Consider the following 16,201-nt stretch of genomic DNA (forward strand, 5'->3'; position numbering starts at 1 on the left):
TGCTGAAAAAATCTGTTCAAAATGTAAGAGGGACTATGGTTGCTTTTTCGTCGCAAGACGCCCAAATTTCGAAGGACGCACTAAATTAACGTCTGTTATAGGAAATTCGGACAATTTTAAAAACCTGTTGTGCGATGTGAAAAGTACGAAAGCCTATTAGGATCAATCTATGGAGAAAAAAAAATTAAAAGGCGTTAAAACGCCTTTCGAAAAGGCGTAATAACGCGAAAAAAGGCGTTATTACGTCTTTCCGAAAGGCGTTATTACGTCTTTCCGAAAGGCGTTATTACGCCTTTCAAATAGGCGTTATTCCACCTTTTATTTTCAATACATGACTAACTTGGCCCACTCCGGGGGCTGAAATCTTACCCTCGGGACATGAATTTCACAATTAAATATATGGCTATTTTCTCAGAAAATAATTTAAACATTTTGTAATTAGATTTCCAGGAAAAAAAGATTTTTAAATGTGTAATAAATTTTTAATGTTAAACTAACTTTGTCCTCCTCTGATGCCAGACACCTCTATCGAGGGTCATGGATTTCACAAATTTGGTTGAAGGCTAATTGCTCAGTATATCCATGCAAATAGTTTGCCTGCTTTTTTTCCAAGAGGAGAGAAACATATTTTCAAATTTGACATGAATTTTTAATACATGCATATGGCCAGCAAAGCTACAAGCTGCATCTGCCTATATCCTGGATTTTCTTAAGTGGAGTGTTGACTTCTCTTTATACGCATGCAAACAGTTGTCTGCGAGATGTGCAGGAAAATAGGAAATACTTTTAAATATTGCATAAATAAAGATGGCTTTCATTCAATCTCTCATATATTTTTTAATATAAACTAACGCCTTTCCATTTTTGGATATAACGCCTTATCAAGTAGGCCGGTAGTACGAGTGTGAGGAGGGGGGGGGCTCCCCCACCCAACTTTTTGGGAGAATAGTCTTGCTATAGTTTAGGCAGTTTAGTTTTTTTTCGGGTGTGTGTGTGTGTTTTTGGTTCTTGGGTTTTGTTTGCTAGTCATTTTTGGGGAGGCTCCCCCCTTTCAAAAGCACGGGCATGTCAAAGGCATAAAAATGGTTTTTCAAAAGGCATAATAGCGCCTTTTGAAAAGGCGTAATAACGCCTTTTCGAAAGGCGTTATAACGCCTTTTAAATTTTTTCTCTCCATAGATTGATCCTAATATGCTTTCATAGAAAAGGAACTTGATGAGGACAGAGTAAGGTAATGGTATTTTGGTATTGTAGTAAATTTATCAGCTGTTCTTCTTGTCAGAAGAGAGCAATAGATATTATTATTGTATTTCCTGGTCCTTGAATGCAAGATTGCGCGTGGAGTTGACCGGTGAGAGATCAGGAAATAAATCCGTTCTTAAGGAAAATATAACTTGGTTTAACTTAAAATAAATGCTGGAAATACACGGTGAATTATAAAAATAAGTGCCAAGAGTCTAATCTACTTGGTAAAGAAAGTTACTCAATTAAAATGTTTTGGAAATAGAATCATTTTTAATGGAAAACCCTCTTTTTTAAAGACAGTTATCACTATCAGCAAACTGTCTTAAAGTTCTAGTATCTCAAAATTAATAATTGAGCGCCAATAAAGCCTTTTCTGTCTGTGTATAGAATTTTGACATACCATGAAAATAATTTCTCACACAAAGGTCGATATATTATGCTTTATGGTCATTGTGTTAAGTGACAACTGAATTGGTTTTAAAAAGATAATTATGTTTAAAGAGTACAAATGACTGACAATCTTCTTGTCAGGTTTTTCCTACTGCAGAAAGACAACTAACAATAGCAACGTTTTTTTTTAATTTTGTATTGCACAAAATTGTTATAATTCAGGCTACGAATTCACATCAGAAAAATTACCCAACTTCTTCGTATTCTTGAAGCATAAAGGAAACAATACCAGTTAAATCTGATCATAAAATATTAATAAATTAATTATGATTGAAACATTAATAAATGGCCTTGTAATTAGTCGCTTTAATACTTTCAATGGAAAGAACATAAATAGAAAGATCTGAAAGCCACATTTTCAAGCCAATCGTCTGCTTATTTGGGGAAATATACATTAACCTTAGACATAACTGACGCACCAATTTTGGCAATATCTTCAATAAAGTTGTTTTTTAATCTAATGCAGCTAAATAAAAGCGAAAAAATTGTCTACAAAAATTGAGTTTATTGAGCAGTATATCAAGAAACTAACTATTTTGTAATCCCTTTGTTCTCCTTAGAGACTACTATGTTCAGACCAGTGGTTGAACAGCTTAGGCCTTTTACTGGTTACTAGCTGATTCTAAGGCTTCTACAATTCTCCATTCACCCATAATCTTATTCATATCAGTAATTTATTGAATCCAGACATTTTTCATAAAGTATTTGATCTTCAGCAAGGAGAGCATTAAACTGAAGCTCATTTTCCGTAAGTTAAGAGATTGTATATTAAACAAAAATGTATCGTTTCTAAAGAATGAAGACGTGTAAGTGACATGTCTTACATTACAGGATCTTAGATTACATGTATTCTGCTTAAATTGTTTCCCAAACAAGAGGGAGGTCCATGGTTCTGAACGGTTGTCTGAGGCAGGCCCATGATGCTGAACGGCTTTCTGAGGCAGGTCCATGGTTCTGAACGGTCGTCTGAGGCAGGTCCATGGTTTTGAACGGTCGTCTGAGGCAGGCCCAGGTACTTAAAGGTCGTCTAATGAGCATATTTATGTAGTTTTAATTTCTGAGCTTTTTAAAAATATCTACCTCTTTGTAATGAAATATATGGAGATAACGAACAGTATTCAAGCTCAAAAGTCCATCAAACAATACAAAATAGGAGCAGATCAAACACGGACCTCCAAACATCAGAGGTGGGATCACGTGCCATGGAGGAGTGAGCATCCCCTGCCGACCGGTCACACCCGCCGTGTGCTCTTTGTCATGATCGGGAAATAACGGAAAAATCCGTCGACAATTCAGTGTGTAAATAATGGCCTAACAATGAGTATGAAAAACGTCAGTCAGCATTTGACTCAATGATAAATTGTATCTGCTGACAAGGTAAGAAACTAACTCAAACCTCTCATACCTCTCTACTTGGTCTATGATTTAGACAGATTTGATTTTTACACTACATGAGGACAAGTGCAAAGTTTTGGATCTCTTTTATAGCCCCAGGGTCACATATGAAAGTTAAACAATCTTGAATTGTATAAAAATAAGCATGCTCATATTTAGTCAACCGAGACAGGCTACTGTTAGATAAGTTGATGTTACAGGGATTTTAACAACCTCGTTTAAAGTCAGGATTTCTTAAATTCTATGATGGTTTTAATGACCTTGTTAACAAATATAACTTATTACTGGGTCGTATTATGGCTGACGTGTTTCATACCAATTTTAAGCCCTTTTTATACTGAATTTGTATTTGTTTACGGAATGTTCCCTCTACCTGATCAATACATAGGACTTACGGCGGGTGGGTCAACAGAGGATGCTTACTCCTCCTTGGCACCTGATCCCATCTCTGGAATTTCCGGGGTTCTATGTTTATGCTCTGTTCACAGCTTTGTATTGTTTGTAGATTTTTGAGATCGACCACTATTCATTATCTTCATCTTTTTTCATTTTGACAAGATTAAGTTATTTTCATAAAATGTTTGGCGGTCCCTGTTGTGGGAATTAAGACTTGAACAAACTTTTTATTACCTGAGGATGTATCTGAAATGCAGTTTTAATGTTTAGTGTTTGACACTTTTTTGGACGCATGTACACTGTACGCCAGTGGAGATACAGTCATGCAAGTTATAAAAGTTGTAGCTTTGTGCTAGTTTTTAGAAAAAAATTCGTAAACGATTTTCCTATACTATAATTCCCTTTTTGAACCGGGATGGGGGTGGGGTATGCTTTATACAAACTTGAATCTACACTACATTTATGTTTGCAAGCCAAGAGATTTTAATCCACTCCAAAAACATGACTTAGGTGACTCCTTATTGATAATTCACTTCTGAATTTTGATCAATGACATTTAACTTTAATTGACCCAAAATAAAACTGAATTAAAACAATAAGCTTTCCGGCTACTGTTCTTGGGGTGAACTCGAGATTTATCTTCAAAATTGTCGAAGTTACTATGGACCACACAGGTTAATTATACTGTGCTTGAGATCTAAGTATGGAAATTCACCGAAAGCAAAGGCATGTTAGCTCGGTTATACAATTTCAAGACAAGAGACTTTGAATTCTTGGAATGTTTTAATTGTTAGTTTAAATAATAACAAAGAAAATTTTATAAGAATGAACAAGTATGAAGTAATCACATCTCTTACACTGCTTTCTTTGGTTGCTTAACTATAACCATGAATAATAAACATAGCAAACAATAATAAGAATGACCGAAAAACAAGTGCATGTACAATTTTATCACAGATTCGTGCACTGCTAAAAAACTTAAAAACCCTGGCCTTCTCCATCTTTGTTATAGAACCATTCTTTGAAACCCATTCATCTCCTGGGCGTAACCTTCATTTGAGTAAACTGAAAATAAAGGCCAAACCTCCAGTATTTGAGTACCCGGAATATCAACTCAAATTAGATAGGTATTTTCGAAAGATATATTTTTATACCTGCTTTATTAGGCATATAGAAATGAAAGATGTCGTAAAGACAAGTCTTTAACTTACCCTTTTCTTGCACCTATTCAAAGCGTACGCTATGGATCCAAATAATACACCACTGCCTATAGCTCCCGGGAAAATAGTAAGCACCCAGCCTAAAATTGAAAAGTAAACTTATGATTCTTTATATATCGTTCTGTTTTTACAAATATTTACCGGTAATTACAACAGCAAAATATAGAAACATATTCATAATTATCATTTTAATACTTATATCAAGGGAACTGTCCGTTGACGTTGAGTCCTGCTTTGTTGAGAAAGTGTTCGAATTAGGAGTCGTTGATGTCTCTGCCACAGCTGATGACGCTGTTGTTATGGATGTCTCTTCAACACTAGACGTAGAAACAAAATTAGTAGAAGAACTGAAGTTTTCAGAATTTGTAGAGTTAATCTGAACTGAGTAGGCGGTTCTTGTGCTGTCTGTTGTGTTAGTTGATAAAGAATCTGCGGTAGAAGTGCTATTAGACAGTGCTATGGAAGATCCGCAACCAAACAAAGCGGTGGCGTTTTTACATTCGATATCGACACGTCCTGAACTTTGAGTGGCTGTAAATACAGAATCAAGTAGTAAATAAACTTAAGCCAGAAATACTGCTCACTTTCTTTTTAAAAAAGTACACTACACAAAAGTGACAGTTCACCACAATTAAAAATTATCTTTTCAAACGTGTTTATCAAAAATTTGATGTATAATTACTAGTATGTTACCATAATTAAAAGAAAGGCATTTAATGCCCAAGCTGATTGATGAATACTATGTTAAATGAAGTATACCCATTATTAGAAATGCCGAGAAATCGTACTCACACTTTTGGGAGGAATTCATTTTTATTCATATTTATGGTTTGTGTTCTCTATGTAAGCATTCATTAAAAAACTCATGTTAGCATTCATAAAACACCTCAAGTGCGATGTTGTACGAGTACATATCATAAAATTGTTGTAGGGGAGTCATTATGGTTTCTTCAGGGTGTTCCTTTGGATAATTTTGTAAAAGAAAATATCAAAACGGGCTTAAGAATTTTGTTTCTTTTAGTGAAAATGATGTGACTAGTTTAGTGAATATGAAATGAAATATGAAGATATCGAACAGTATTCAATCTCGAATGTCCAATGAAACGAAACAAATTTGAAGCAGAGCAAACACGGACCTCAAAATTTAGAGGTAGACTCAGGTGCCATGGAGGAGTGAGCATTCCCTGCAGACCGGTCACACCCGCCGTGTGTGCTACTTGTCATGATCGGGAAAAAACGGAAAAATCCGCAGACAGTTCAGTGTAAAAAATAATGGCCTAACAATAAGTATGAAAAACGTCAGTCACCATTTGACTCAATGATAGGTTGTATGTACTGACAAGGTCATTGTCTCTTCCGTAAAACTTGCGAAAAGATGACTTCAAACGAGACTGTTGATAACCTTGTTTCATCAACTTGTTAGTCAATAGCTTGCCTCGTTTTAGAAATTGTTTATACATAGAGCATGCTCTTACGTATCGAATCAACTGAGAGACATAAACCCCATATGCAGGTGATAAGGGTATATTGCTACATAAGTAAGGGAGGTTGCAATTCACGATTAAAAAGTTGAAGTATTCACGTTTATCATAAAGCTTTGTTGTTATGTTACAATTGACGTCCTTTTCTAGTAAAATATCTAAATATGAAACAGATGTGTCAGACTTTGTAGTATCTTTTATTTCAATCTCACTGGGATATATCGAGTCGACTTTTCTCGCGTGATGTACTGAGACTTGCGCTTGAAAAGAATAACTTGATAAAGCAAATATCGGTGGTTGTAAATGATTGTATTGTATGGCATCACTAAATATCGATAAATAAAGCCGTTCCATGTGATATTTTTTTTTTTCGTAAACAGCGATATTTATGCTTAAAATAAAGGAATTCCTAAATAGATCCACTTCATATATCCCATTTCTCATTGGCTGTCCCAAAATAAAATCCATCAAGGTCAGTAAACATGGTGGATAAATTCATTTTGTGAAGTTGACATTCACGAAAAATAGCATATATATGGATTGTTCTATATATTTGTGGATCGGTTTATGTCTTGCATAACTACATTTTTGGAGTTCAGGTAAGAAATGTTCATAGAATAGCCATTTACTGATAATTTAAGCCGAAATCACTTGCACCATTACGGAGATCCTAAGGAGTTGTAGCCCCCCCCCCCTTCCAACAACAACAACAACAAAAAGGGAGATGGCTACATTATTGCAGCTAACCAAAGCACAGGGTGACTTCTAGGCGATATGATAGACATACATGTATCACTCTTTATAATTTGAGAAAACTGGAATACAGTCGCTGTTGCAACATCCCCGACTACCATCGGTAACTACCTATAAGAACAGTGTGCAGCTGCCTTTGAAAAATTAGCAAGATGGCCATTTCATCTTGCATATTACATTTACTCCTTCAGATTTAGAAAATGTTTGTTTACATATAAGAATATTGAGTGGTGCGTTAGCAATTTTGTCCAGTGAATAGAGCTTTAAAAAAAACTAACCTTCAATTTGAATCCAGAATTTCCCAGCAGTTGTAGTATCTGTGTTATCTAATCTGATTTCAATTGCGCTACTTGAACTTGTAAAGACAACTTTCTTAACAAAGTCATTATTATTCTCACAAGTAATTTCACTATTCGTGGATCCATCAGTAATGTAAATTCTTTGTTGACAGATTCCAGACGTTTCACTAAGTTGGATGTCAAGAGCGGTTATTTGCACTGGAGACCCATCGGATATCTGTACTCTACATGTGGCGCCGGATGTAGTCGAACACTCGGACATCATCGATGGATAATTTTCGCTGAAGAGGAACACTGCATCCGCTGTTAGCGTAGACACCGAGTTAATAGAAAGTGAAGAGGAATCTATAATAATGAATTATAATTAATATTATTTCAAGTATGTTGACACTTTTTCCATTAATATTCTGGATATATATAGTAGTGTTTAGAGGTCATCAAAGAAAGGCTGAGGGATTTTTACAATATTTTGTGTTCAGACTTACACAACTCATTTATCAGTGATTCGTCAGGTACTTCTTCTGTTATAAGTGAAAGAGAACGGTATTGAAAGATTCGTCGATTACTATTTAGACAGGTTTACTGAATATTTATTGAAGACGTTTTAGGATTTCTGATCTCTGATTAAATGAGAAATCTCGTTTCCTAAAGAGACATCTCCCAAACAGAAAGAGATATCTCATTAGGTCTAAGAGATACATGTATCTCTTTTTCCGAAAGGTTTACAATGATTCAGTGGGGGTAAGGAGGTTAAAGGCAGAGATTTAAACACCTTATTTTACACTTTATTAAACTGTGCTAGTCCGCAGTAAAGGATTAAACAAGATGCCGACACAACCATCAAAAGCATATATTCCGAAATATTTCTTTTGTTTTAGATTTAAATCCGTTAGGTGTAAAATTAAATATGTGAAATGAATTTGACATACACATTCTGAAACCAGCGATATATAAAGGACACCCTGCAAAAGCAGCCAACTGTTAGGGGATATTCGAAAATGAATTTATTTAGAAGCTTTTTGTAATTATAAATAGATAAAGTGCATTTAATGGTTTGTGTCTTATGAAAGATGAATATGGAAACTGTAATGACGTTACACATATTATAGTTATTATTGAATATATAATACGAACAAGAGTGTTTAGAGGTCTGAAGAAAAAACCATCCGAGTAACCGGGTACTCGATCAAACAAGTAAGCGAGTAACCGGTTACTAAAAATCGTCCGATTTGACAACACTACTCAAAATCCCAGCACAAGTAAAGTTTGACTTCTTGGGTCTTTTACTATGCATTTATTCACTTCCTGTGAATAGGGATTAGGAGACAAACGACCACAGGTAGACTGTAAGCCCTCAAGGCATTCACACCTGTACAAAATAAGCCCCTCCCTCACTTTTTTTTAAAAATAGGAATAAGATTCTTTTATGGACAAAACATCTTCAACTCCTATCATTTTTGGGGTTGTTTTTGTTTATTTAAAAAAATCGAGGTTTAATTTGAAAGTATCTCCTGGTCGCTTGTGTGTTTTATTCTGTTGACTTGCTTAAAGAGATATCTCTGTATGACAAAGATTTTTTTTCCACATGAAGGGCAAATCTTTTGATTTTTTGAGAAATATCTTCTTGAAGTAAAAATAAATCTCACTTTAAAGGTAAGTTACTAATTATTTTTTAGACATCTTTCAAGTTTTATTTTATAAGTGTCCCATGAAAATTGCTAGTATACAATGTACCTGAATACTATGGCATGTCAAACGTTGCAATATTCGATCTTTTGCATTTGCATTGTATAATTTTCCATTTGCATTGTATAATTTTTATTTGTATTGTATAATTTTCTATTTGTATTGTATAATTTTTCATTTGTATTGTATAATTTTTATTTGTATTCTATAATTTTCTATTTGTATTCTATAATTTTCATTTGTATTGTATAATTTTTATTTGTATTGTATAATTTTCCATTTGCATTGTATAATTTCTTATTTGTATTGTAAAATTTCTTATTTGTATGCGATAATTTTTCATTTGTATTGTATCCGCGGACTGTTTATTTGTTTCGTTACGAAAGATTTCATTGGTCAAGTTTCAGCCTGTATCGGGTTGAAGATGTTCCGGATGCTCAAAGCAAACTGGGCTCATATGTATTTGCTTGCTTGCTTGATTGATTATTGTTTAACGCCGAGTCGGCAATATTTCAGCCATATTTCGGCGGCATATGTATTTGCGAGCATGTTAGACGGTCATTGGATTCTAAAAAGGGAGCGCTGGTAGATGGCAAATAAATAATCTGTCCTTAGGAATGCTGACTGAGAAAATAAATAAATTGACCTTGAGTGGTGGTAACTACCCCCACCCCCAAAAAACTGAGTTTTCGGGTTTGGGCGGATTTTCTTCTTTTTGTTTTTCTCCTTGTCTCTGGTCATATTGGAAATAAATATTCTCTCCTGCGAGAGAATGAAAATAAATAATCGGATTCGACACCCCCGAGAATCAAATGGTCGTCCCTTAGCATGCACCGCAAATAGAGGAGCCGAGTTTGTGTTTGTAGAGAGTGCGCGATCGGAATTGTGGGAAGGGTACCAGACTAAGTTTGTGATGGGCACCTGAGACCTTTATACAGACTAAATTTTATGACCAATGACATCCTTCGTAACGAAATAAATAAACAATCCTCGGATACAATACAAATGAAAAATTATCGCATACAAATAAGAAATTATACAATACAAATAAGAAATTATACAATGCAAATGGAAAATATAGAATACAAATGAAAAATTATACAATACAAATGATTTTTTTTACAACACAAATGGAAAATATAGAATACAAATAAACATTATACAATCCAAATGGAAAATTATAAAATCCAAATGGAAAATTATAGAATATAAATAAAAATTATACAATACAAATTGAAAATTATACAATACAAATGAAAAATTATACAATACAAATAAAAATTATACAATACAAATGGAAAGTTATACAATACAAATGGAAAAGATCGAATATTGCAACGTTTGACATGCCATAGAATACATGAAAACATATTAGAATGCATAAAAGAAAAAAAATGAAAAAAATACTATACCGAGTTGATAATTACGAATGAAAGATAATAAAAACAATTTTTAATGCGTTGTTCTTTCTCACAATATATTACAAAGCATTGCTGAGACTTAATGGCAATTAGAATTGTGATGTATACATTTTAAGAGTATTTCACGTTTCCTTCAAATTCAAGTTTGAAAAAAGTTGGACGTTGTAAAATAGAATTGAGTATATTTCGTATCATGATATCAAATATTTTCATCTTAAGATAACAAGAATGATATATTTGATTTGTCACATCCTTATATCGTTATCAATAACAAGGATAAACTAAAACTCGTTCTATCTTTAACATTAAACATCTCTTATGGATGAACATATTATATTGATGCAATTCTGTTCTTTTTTAAATTAAGTAAAATCAATTTTCGAGAGAAATTAATATATTTTGTTATCTAGCATATTGTTTTACATTTTATGTAGAATCTGATAAATATTTTACAAGTTAATTAACAAGGAAAAAATTCTTACCTGGTATGCAATTATACCACATTTTCATGTAATTCGTCCTTTCGGCAAAAATAGTTGTATTGCAGAAATGTTCTGTGTAGTTCCATGCTACTTGTATTCCGCCACACGTTGCCAACCCCGTACATCGCGAATAATGTGCATGTTCAAAATCGCTTGCGGTTCCAAAATATCTTTGTCCACAGTCCTCTTTCTGGCTGACATAATTGCAGCAGTATGTGATATTTCTGTCTAGAGATGTGGCTATAGTGGGACAGTTGAGTGACCTGTGCTTGGCGTACACAAACACGTCATAAATATATATTTTTTCGCCGGAAGAACACGAAGGTGTTAAAAAGTCCTCAAAACCATTACCATAGCAAGCCTGCAGAGTGTTGTCTGTTAAAGCGGAATCTATAGGAACATTCAATAATAAATAATAATAATAAAAAAAAAACAGTGTTACCTTTGTATTCTTTATTTGTTTTATATTTAAAGACGAAATATATACAACGAATTAAAGAAAAAAAATGGTAAGAGTTGAGACCTCAAACTATTTAGCTCCTAATGCTATTAAAAATAGATCTCTCATAAAATAGTTGCTCGAATTATTTAAAATACTTAAAATTGATAGTTAAATTGAAAGAAAAATGATCGAATAAAAGTTAACACAAATCTGACGAAAATGATTCTTAATTTATCGTTGAAGTATAAGGATAAAATAGACAAAGGAAACTAAATACATACATATATCTTAAAGAAGACAATAAGTTTATCTTAAATGAAGGGAAAGTTTTACCTGAATAAAACACACGTAATATTACAATGACCAAAATCGTAAGAAATTGCACTGTATCCATATCTAAACTAAGGTAATGTTATTTCTAACATTAATTTTTAATGATACTTATTCTCGTTGAATGATTGTTGCAAACGTCTAACAACTGTATAGATCGAGGATTTAAATGACAGAAAATAAGGTCACAAAAGTTCTTGCAACGTTCCCAAGACACTGCACTAAAATTGAAAAAAAAATGACTGACTCTAGAAGAGATTTAATCTTATCGTTACATTAAAAATAGTGAAGGTTTAATGACATTTGATATATTTGACAAAAACTTTGAAACTGACTTTTACAATGATCAAACATTTAGGATCTGACATCAAGATAACTCCGAAATTAACAGAAATGACATCTTGAGAAAAAATGGACCAAAGTATTTTAGTACAACTCAATTTAACTCTTATTGAGCTTGATATTTTGTATCTCTTTCTCTTGTTTCGAGATCTTTTACCTTCGTCGTGCGGTGGTCTTGGGTTTTGATTTCATATTCTCAATAATGTTGCAAAGATAAATCTATAGGCACATAATTCCATATCTCACATGCTTACATGAACATAATTTATTGATACCCCCATCCCTAATTTGTTCACTGAAGACAGACGGGTAATAACGAGCACATAGTTTGAATCTTGAATACCATTTTTGTCTTTTTTGGAAATTTTAAAACCAACGGTTAAATTTTGATACGAGTGTATATTTATAATTACATGTTCTATTGTATTCAGTGAATGTTTGTTGGAAAGTCGAATGATACAAGTTGAGAGAATCAAGTACTCTCCACAATTTCAAGATCTCTTACATCCCAAAGAAACTTTCAAAAAGACTGATAATGGGATATACATAAAAAGAAATGCTTTAATAAATCTTTGTTTTTGATGGGATGTCCTTAGCATGATGAAAAACGTAAGAAGCTGTTCAGATTTTTATCAAACAAAGAAAATCTCCGTATTTGAAGAAACTCATGTAACGAAATTTAATTACAATTGAGCATTGTAAAACAGATTGTTATTTTAATAAGTATAATTGATTAACTAATATTGTCAGAGTTTTTGTACTGACGCTTAGTCTTTAATAGATTGACAAGGAACAAACAATTTTAACGTTCAATGAGCTCAAGGCCAGAATATGAAAAGAAAGGATAATGCTATTTTGGCTTTAAATATCTCAATCAAAAAGAAGATATTTTGGCAAACATTAACATTTTTTTTATTTTTCTACCACGGTATACATGTAGATAATTTGGATAAATCTGAGGGGAATATCAAAAGCACAGTGACACAATAATGCGCATTTATATTTTTAAAAATTTGGAACTGTATAAACATCACTGATATTAACATTGGTAATAAAGTGTATTTCACTACGTCACAAATAGAAAACACGAATTCTTAATGTTTCTGATCTTCAGATATAAAATACGCGCAAACTTGATAAAATGCCAACAATTGCAGCATACATGTATTTTTACATTTGTTGTGAATATTTCTTTTCAAGGATATTATTGAGACAAATTTGAACTCTTTTTGAATAATATTTAGCAAAAATTAAACAGGGGTTTTAAAAAAATTTTATGTGTAAATGTGTGATTTGGAAAAGGAGCCTAGCTTATTAACTTTTAAAAAGCAATGCATTTGTTTGGAGGAAATTCTATCCAGACAATGTATGTACTGAAGGCTTTTTCTTGGCTTTTGTGGGAATAAAATGGACACGAACACCCTGTGGCATACGAGGAGGGACTGGCTAATCTGTACACCAATTCTTACTGTTATTATTTATATGCTTTGTTCTTTAAAGAACAAGTTCCCCAAGTTCAAATTTGATTCAAAAATGAACCTTTAAAAATCTTGGTACGCTACAGATAAAAAAAAATGAGTGTTTCTAAGTCCCCGGAAGGACAAAGAATTTTTTTTAAAATGCACTTTGAGAAACTTTGGTTTTCATAAGCTTCCAGAAAAAGAAAGTGTCGTTGGCAGTTGATTAACACAATCACGTGCCACCTGTCTGGGTTGGAATCAATTTCTCATTTTTCATCACCCAATAAGTACGAAAATAAGACAAATCCCTTAAAGTATTTTTGTGAAAGTATACACACTAAAGGTTAGAAATTTTCTTATGATATAAATTGTGTATGTGATACTCTGCTGCATATTTCCATCAACCATCAAGAGCAATCAGCTGTTCTGATAATCATAAAGCGCTTAATAGCATTACATGTAGATAGCTATTTTATTCTATGTATATAATACACAATTCTTACATTTTTGAAGAAGCTGATAGATGTGTAAAACAATAATGATACAATTTCCTTAATCGAAACACTACGATTTTAACAACAGAACATGTATTTTTGCTAATAGTCATATTGTTAACTCTCTTTTCCTAAAAAATAAAAAAAAATTTACATATACATGTTTACACATTTGCAAATCACATGCATAAACAATAACATCATAATAAAAAAATATTTTGAATATATGTTTTTAAAGGAGTTGATTAAATATAAATGAGAAGTTGATTACAAATATATTTCATGACAAAGTTTAAATCTAGCTTTACATTTGATTATAATTTTACTCTTCTTTCAGAATTTACAACAGCTTTTTCTCTACATCACTTTGCAATTCTTTTTGCTCCTTTTCTTGCGTTTTGGGAGTTTTTCATACACATGCTCCTCATTAGAATTATTTTTATCTGCAAATTTCGTGGTTTCGCCAATTGTAGCATAGCCATTTTGGTCATCTCCTTCCTCGTTTAGTGGTTGTTTGTGTCCTTGCCAATTCATGGCAGGACAGTGAAAAAGATGTGTTGTTAGCATGCAACGGGTGAGAAACATCTCACACCCTGCTTCAAAATTTATGCAACGCATGACAAATGTAGGGCATATGTTTTCATAGTGGTCTCTCCATTTACAATTGTGAAGAAAAATTCCACAATAACATTCCCTGAGGGCGCATTTTATGTCAACCTGAGCTTTACAGTTCAGCTTATAGCAGTTGTCACAATGATGACTTTGCTCTATGATGTTTTGGTAAAGGTTATACGGAGGTAATGTCAACTCTTCAAAATTCATAACTGGACATTCACGTAAATGTTCTGTAAGAAGTATTCTAGACAGTTTGTATTGACATCCGTATTCTTTATTTATGCACGGAATCTCTCTAAACAGGCAAATTCTTTTGTGATCCTTGACTTTACATGCATGAAGTTTCACGGAGCAGCCTTTGCTGGGACATTTTTTAATCTTACATTCATGGTACTCGGAACAATTCATGTTGTGACATTGCAGACAGTGTTCATGTACTATTTCTGTATGTCTTTCACCTCTCTTGGAAGAAAGACGATGGCGATACTCCCCAGAGAGCCTATTCGTGGAAGAATCAGGTGCACCTAATCTCTCTATCCTATCCTCCTTCATTTTAGAGCAGTGTTTAAGATGATACGAAAGTTTACATCTCGGCATTTCCATCTGACATCCGATAGTTTTATTGATACACGGAATTATTGTATACTTACACATTTCATTATGTTCTCTCTGTTTGCATTTATGAAAGATTGCCTCGCCACATTTGTTTTTACATCTCACTACCGGACAATCCTTCATTTGATTGCAGTTCTTATCAAAGCATTTTAAACAGTGGTCATGTTCAAATATAATCTCTTCTTCTTCACCCTTATCACTTTTAGGTCTGTCCGCCTTTCTTGCCTCCTGTACGATCAGTTTTACCAATGGAGTGGATCTATCTCTGACGGACACATCACTCAGGTCATCCAATAAAGGCTTCTTAATTGTAACACTTTTATTTAAGTTTACCTTTTCTTTGTTTGCTTTAGATTTCTCAGGTTCGTTTTTATTCTGTGAGTTACTTTTCTCTTTGGAATAGAGTGAAGAACTCAAAGATCCAGACACAGAAATTTGGGTATCAGGTACAATTCCAAGGTGCTGTGGAATAATTGTCTTTTCGTTTACGTCACTGGAAGCTTTTGATTCTTCGCTTATCTTGTTGTCTTTCTCAAAAAGCTGTTCTTTCAAACTCTGCTTAAGGTCTTTGACTGAAATGTTTCCAAAATTAAAGGAAGCTCGGGGAGATCCTCTGCGTGCAATACCGGTCACTGATGTCTCTTCGTCTCTTCCAGCTGGTATTTGAATTTGCTTATCATCACTACCATCATTCAGCACAATTCTAGGTTTTCTCTCGTACATCGATTTACCAAAATCCACTTCCATGATGGTTCACAATTATGTATTCCGTAATTTATACATTCATCAGTATATGTTCGAACTGAACATTTGAATAAAGATTCGGGAAGAAGGAAGTTTATTTGATTTTACCGGAAAATTTGATGACGATTTTAAGAGGTCTCCATGTTGTTTATACTTTACAAACTGAAAGCGGGTCAACTTTTACAAAAGTATTCAGTTTTAGTACTCTTCAAAAACATACTCTTTGTTAAAAGTGTCAATAATTGTTATAAATCATGTATTTTGCACAGAGAGTTAAAGTAACAATCTTTAGTGGGAAAACCTGATTTTTAATGATTTTGTGTTTGATCAG

At 33.3% G+C, this 16,201-nt stretch overlaps 2 protein-coding genes across 2 annotated transcripts; both read right to left on the reverse strand.

The window, feature by feature from the left end:
• Positions 1 to 4,366: 4,366 nt before the first annotated feature.
• Positions 4,367 to 11,214, reverse strand: LOC133205987 (uncharacterized). Its single transcript, XM_061341891.1, has 5 exons — positions 10,829 to 11,214; positions 7,219 to 7,584; positions 4,902 to 5,237; positions 4,698 to 4,786; positions 4,367 to 4,551 (listed from the first exon to the last, which is right to left on the reverse strand). The coding sequence occupies exons 1-5, from the start codon at positions 10,854 to 10,856 to the stop codon at positions 4,519 to 4,521; spliced, it is 852 nt and encodes a 283-aa protein (XP_061197875.1). The 5' UTR covers positions 10,857 to 11,214; the 3' UTR covers positions 4,367 to 4,518.
• A 2,987-nt stretch (positions 11,215 to 14,201) lies between these two features.
• LOC133172542 (uncharacterized) lies at positions 14,202 to 15,889 on the reverse strand. The gene has a single exon (XM_061307456.1). The coding sequence runs from the start codon at positions 15,871 to 15,873 to the stop codon at positions 14,254 to 14,256; it is 1,620 nt and encodes a 539-aa protein (XP_061163440.1). The 5' UTR covers positions 15,874 to 15,889; the 3' UTR covers positions 14,202 to 14,253.
• Between the last annotated feature and the right edge of the window lie 312 nt (positions 15,890 to 16,201).

Source organism: Saccostrea echinata, unplaced genomic scaffold (genome assembly GCF_033153115.1).
Source record: "Saccostrea echinata isolate AGI-Se365-2 ecotype Australia unplaced genomic scaffold, CSIRO_AGI_Sech_v1 ptg000054l, whole genome shotgun sequence".
Taxonomy (NCBI): domain Eukaryota; kingdom Metazoa; phylum Mollusca; class Bivalvia; order Ostreida; family Ostreidae; genus Saccostrea; species Saccostrea echinata.

What these genes read in the sequence shown, in the direction of transcription:
- LOC133205987 (XM_061341891.1), bottom strand. Translation starts at nt 10,856, where the DNA reads ATGAAAATGTGGTATAATTGCATACCAG. An exon ending in GTGGTATAATTGCATACCAG is followed by an intron (nt 7,585 to 10,828) that starts GTAAGAATTTTT and finishes TCATTATTATAG; the next exon opens with ATTCCTCTTCACTTTCTATT. An exon ending in ATTCTGGATTCAAATTGAAG is followed by an intron (nt 5,238 to 7,218) that starts GTTAGTTTTTTT and finishes CTGTATTTACAG; the next exon opens with CCACTCAAAGTTCAGGACGT.
- LOC133172542 (XM_061307456.1), bottom strand. Translation starts at nt 15,873, where the DNA reads ATGGAAGTGGATTTTGGTAAATCGATGTACGAGAGAAAACCTAGAATT.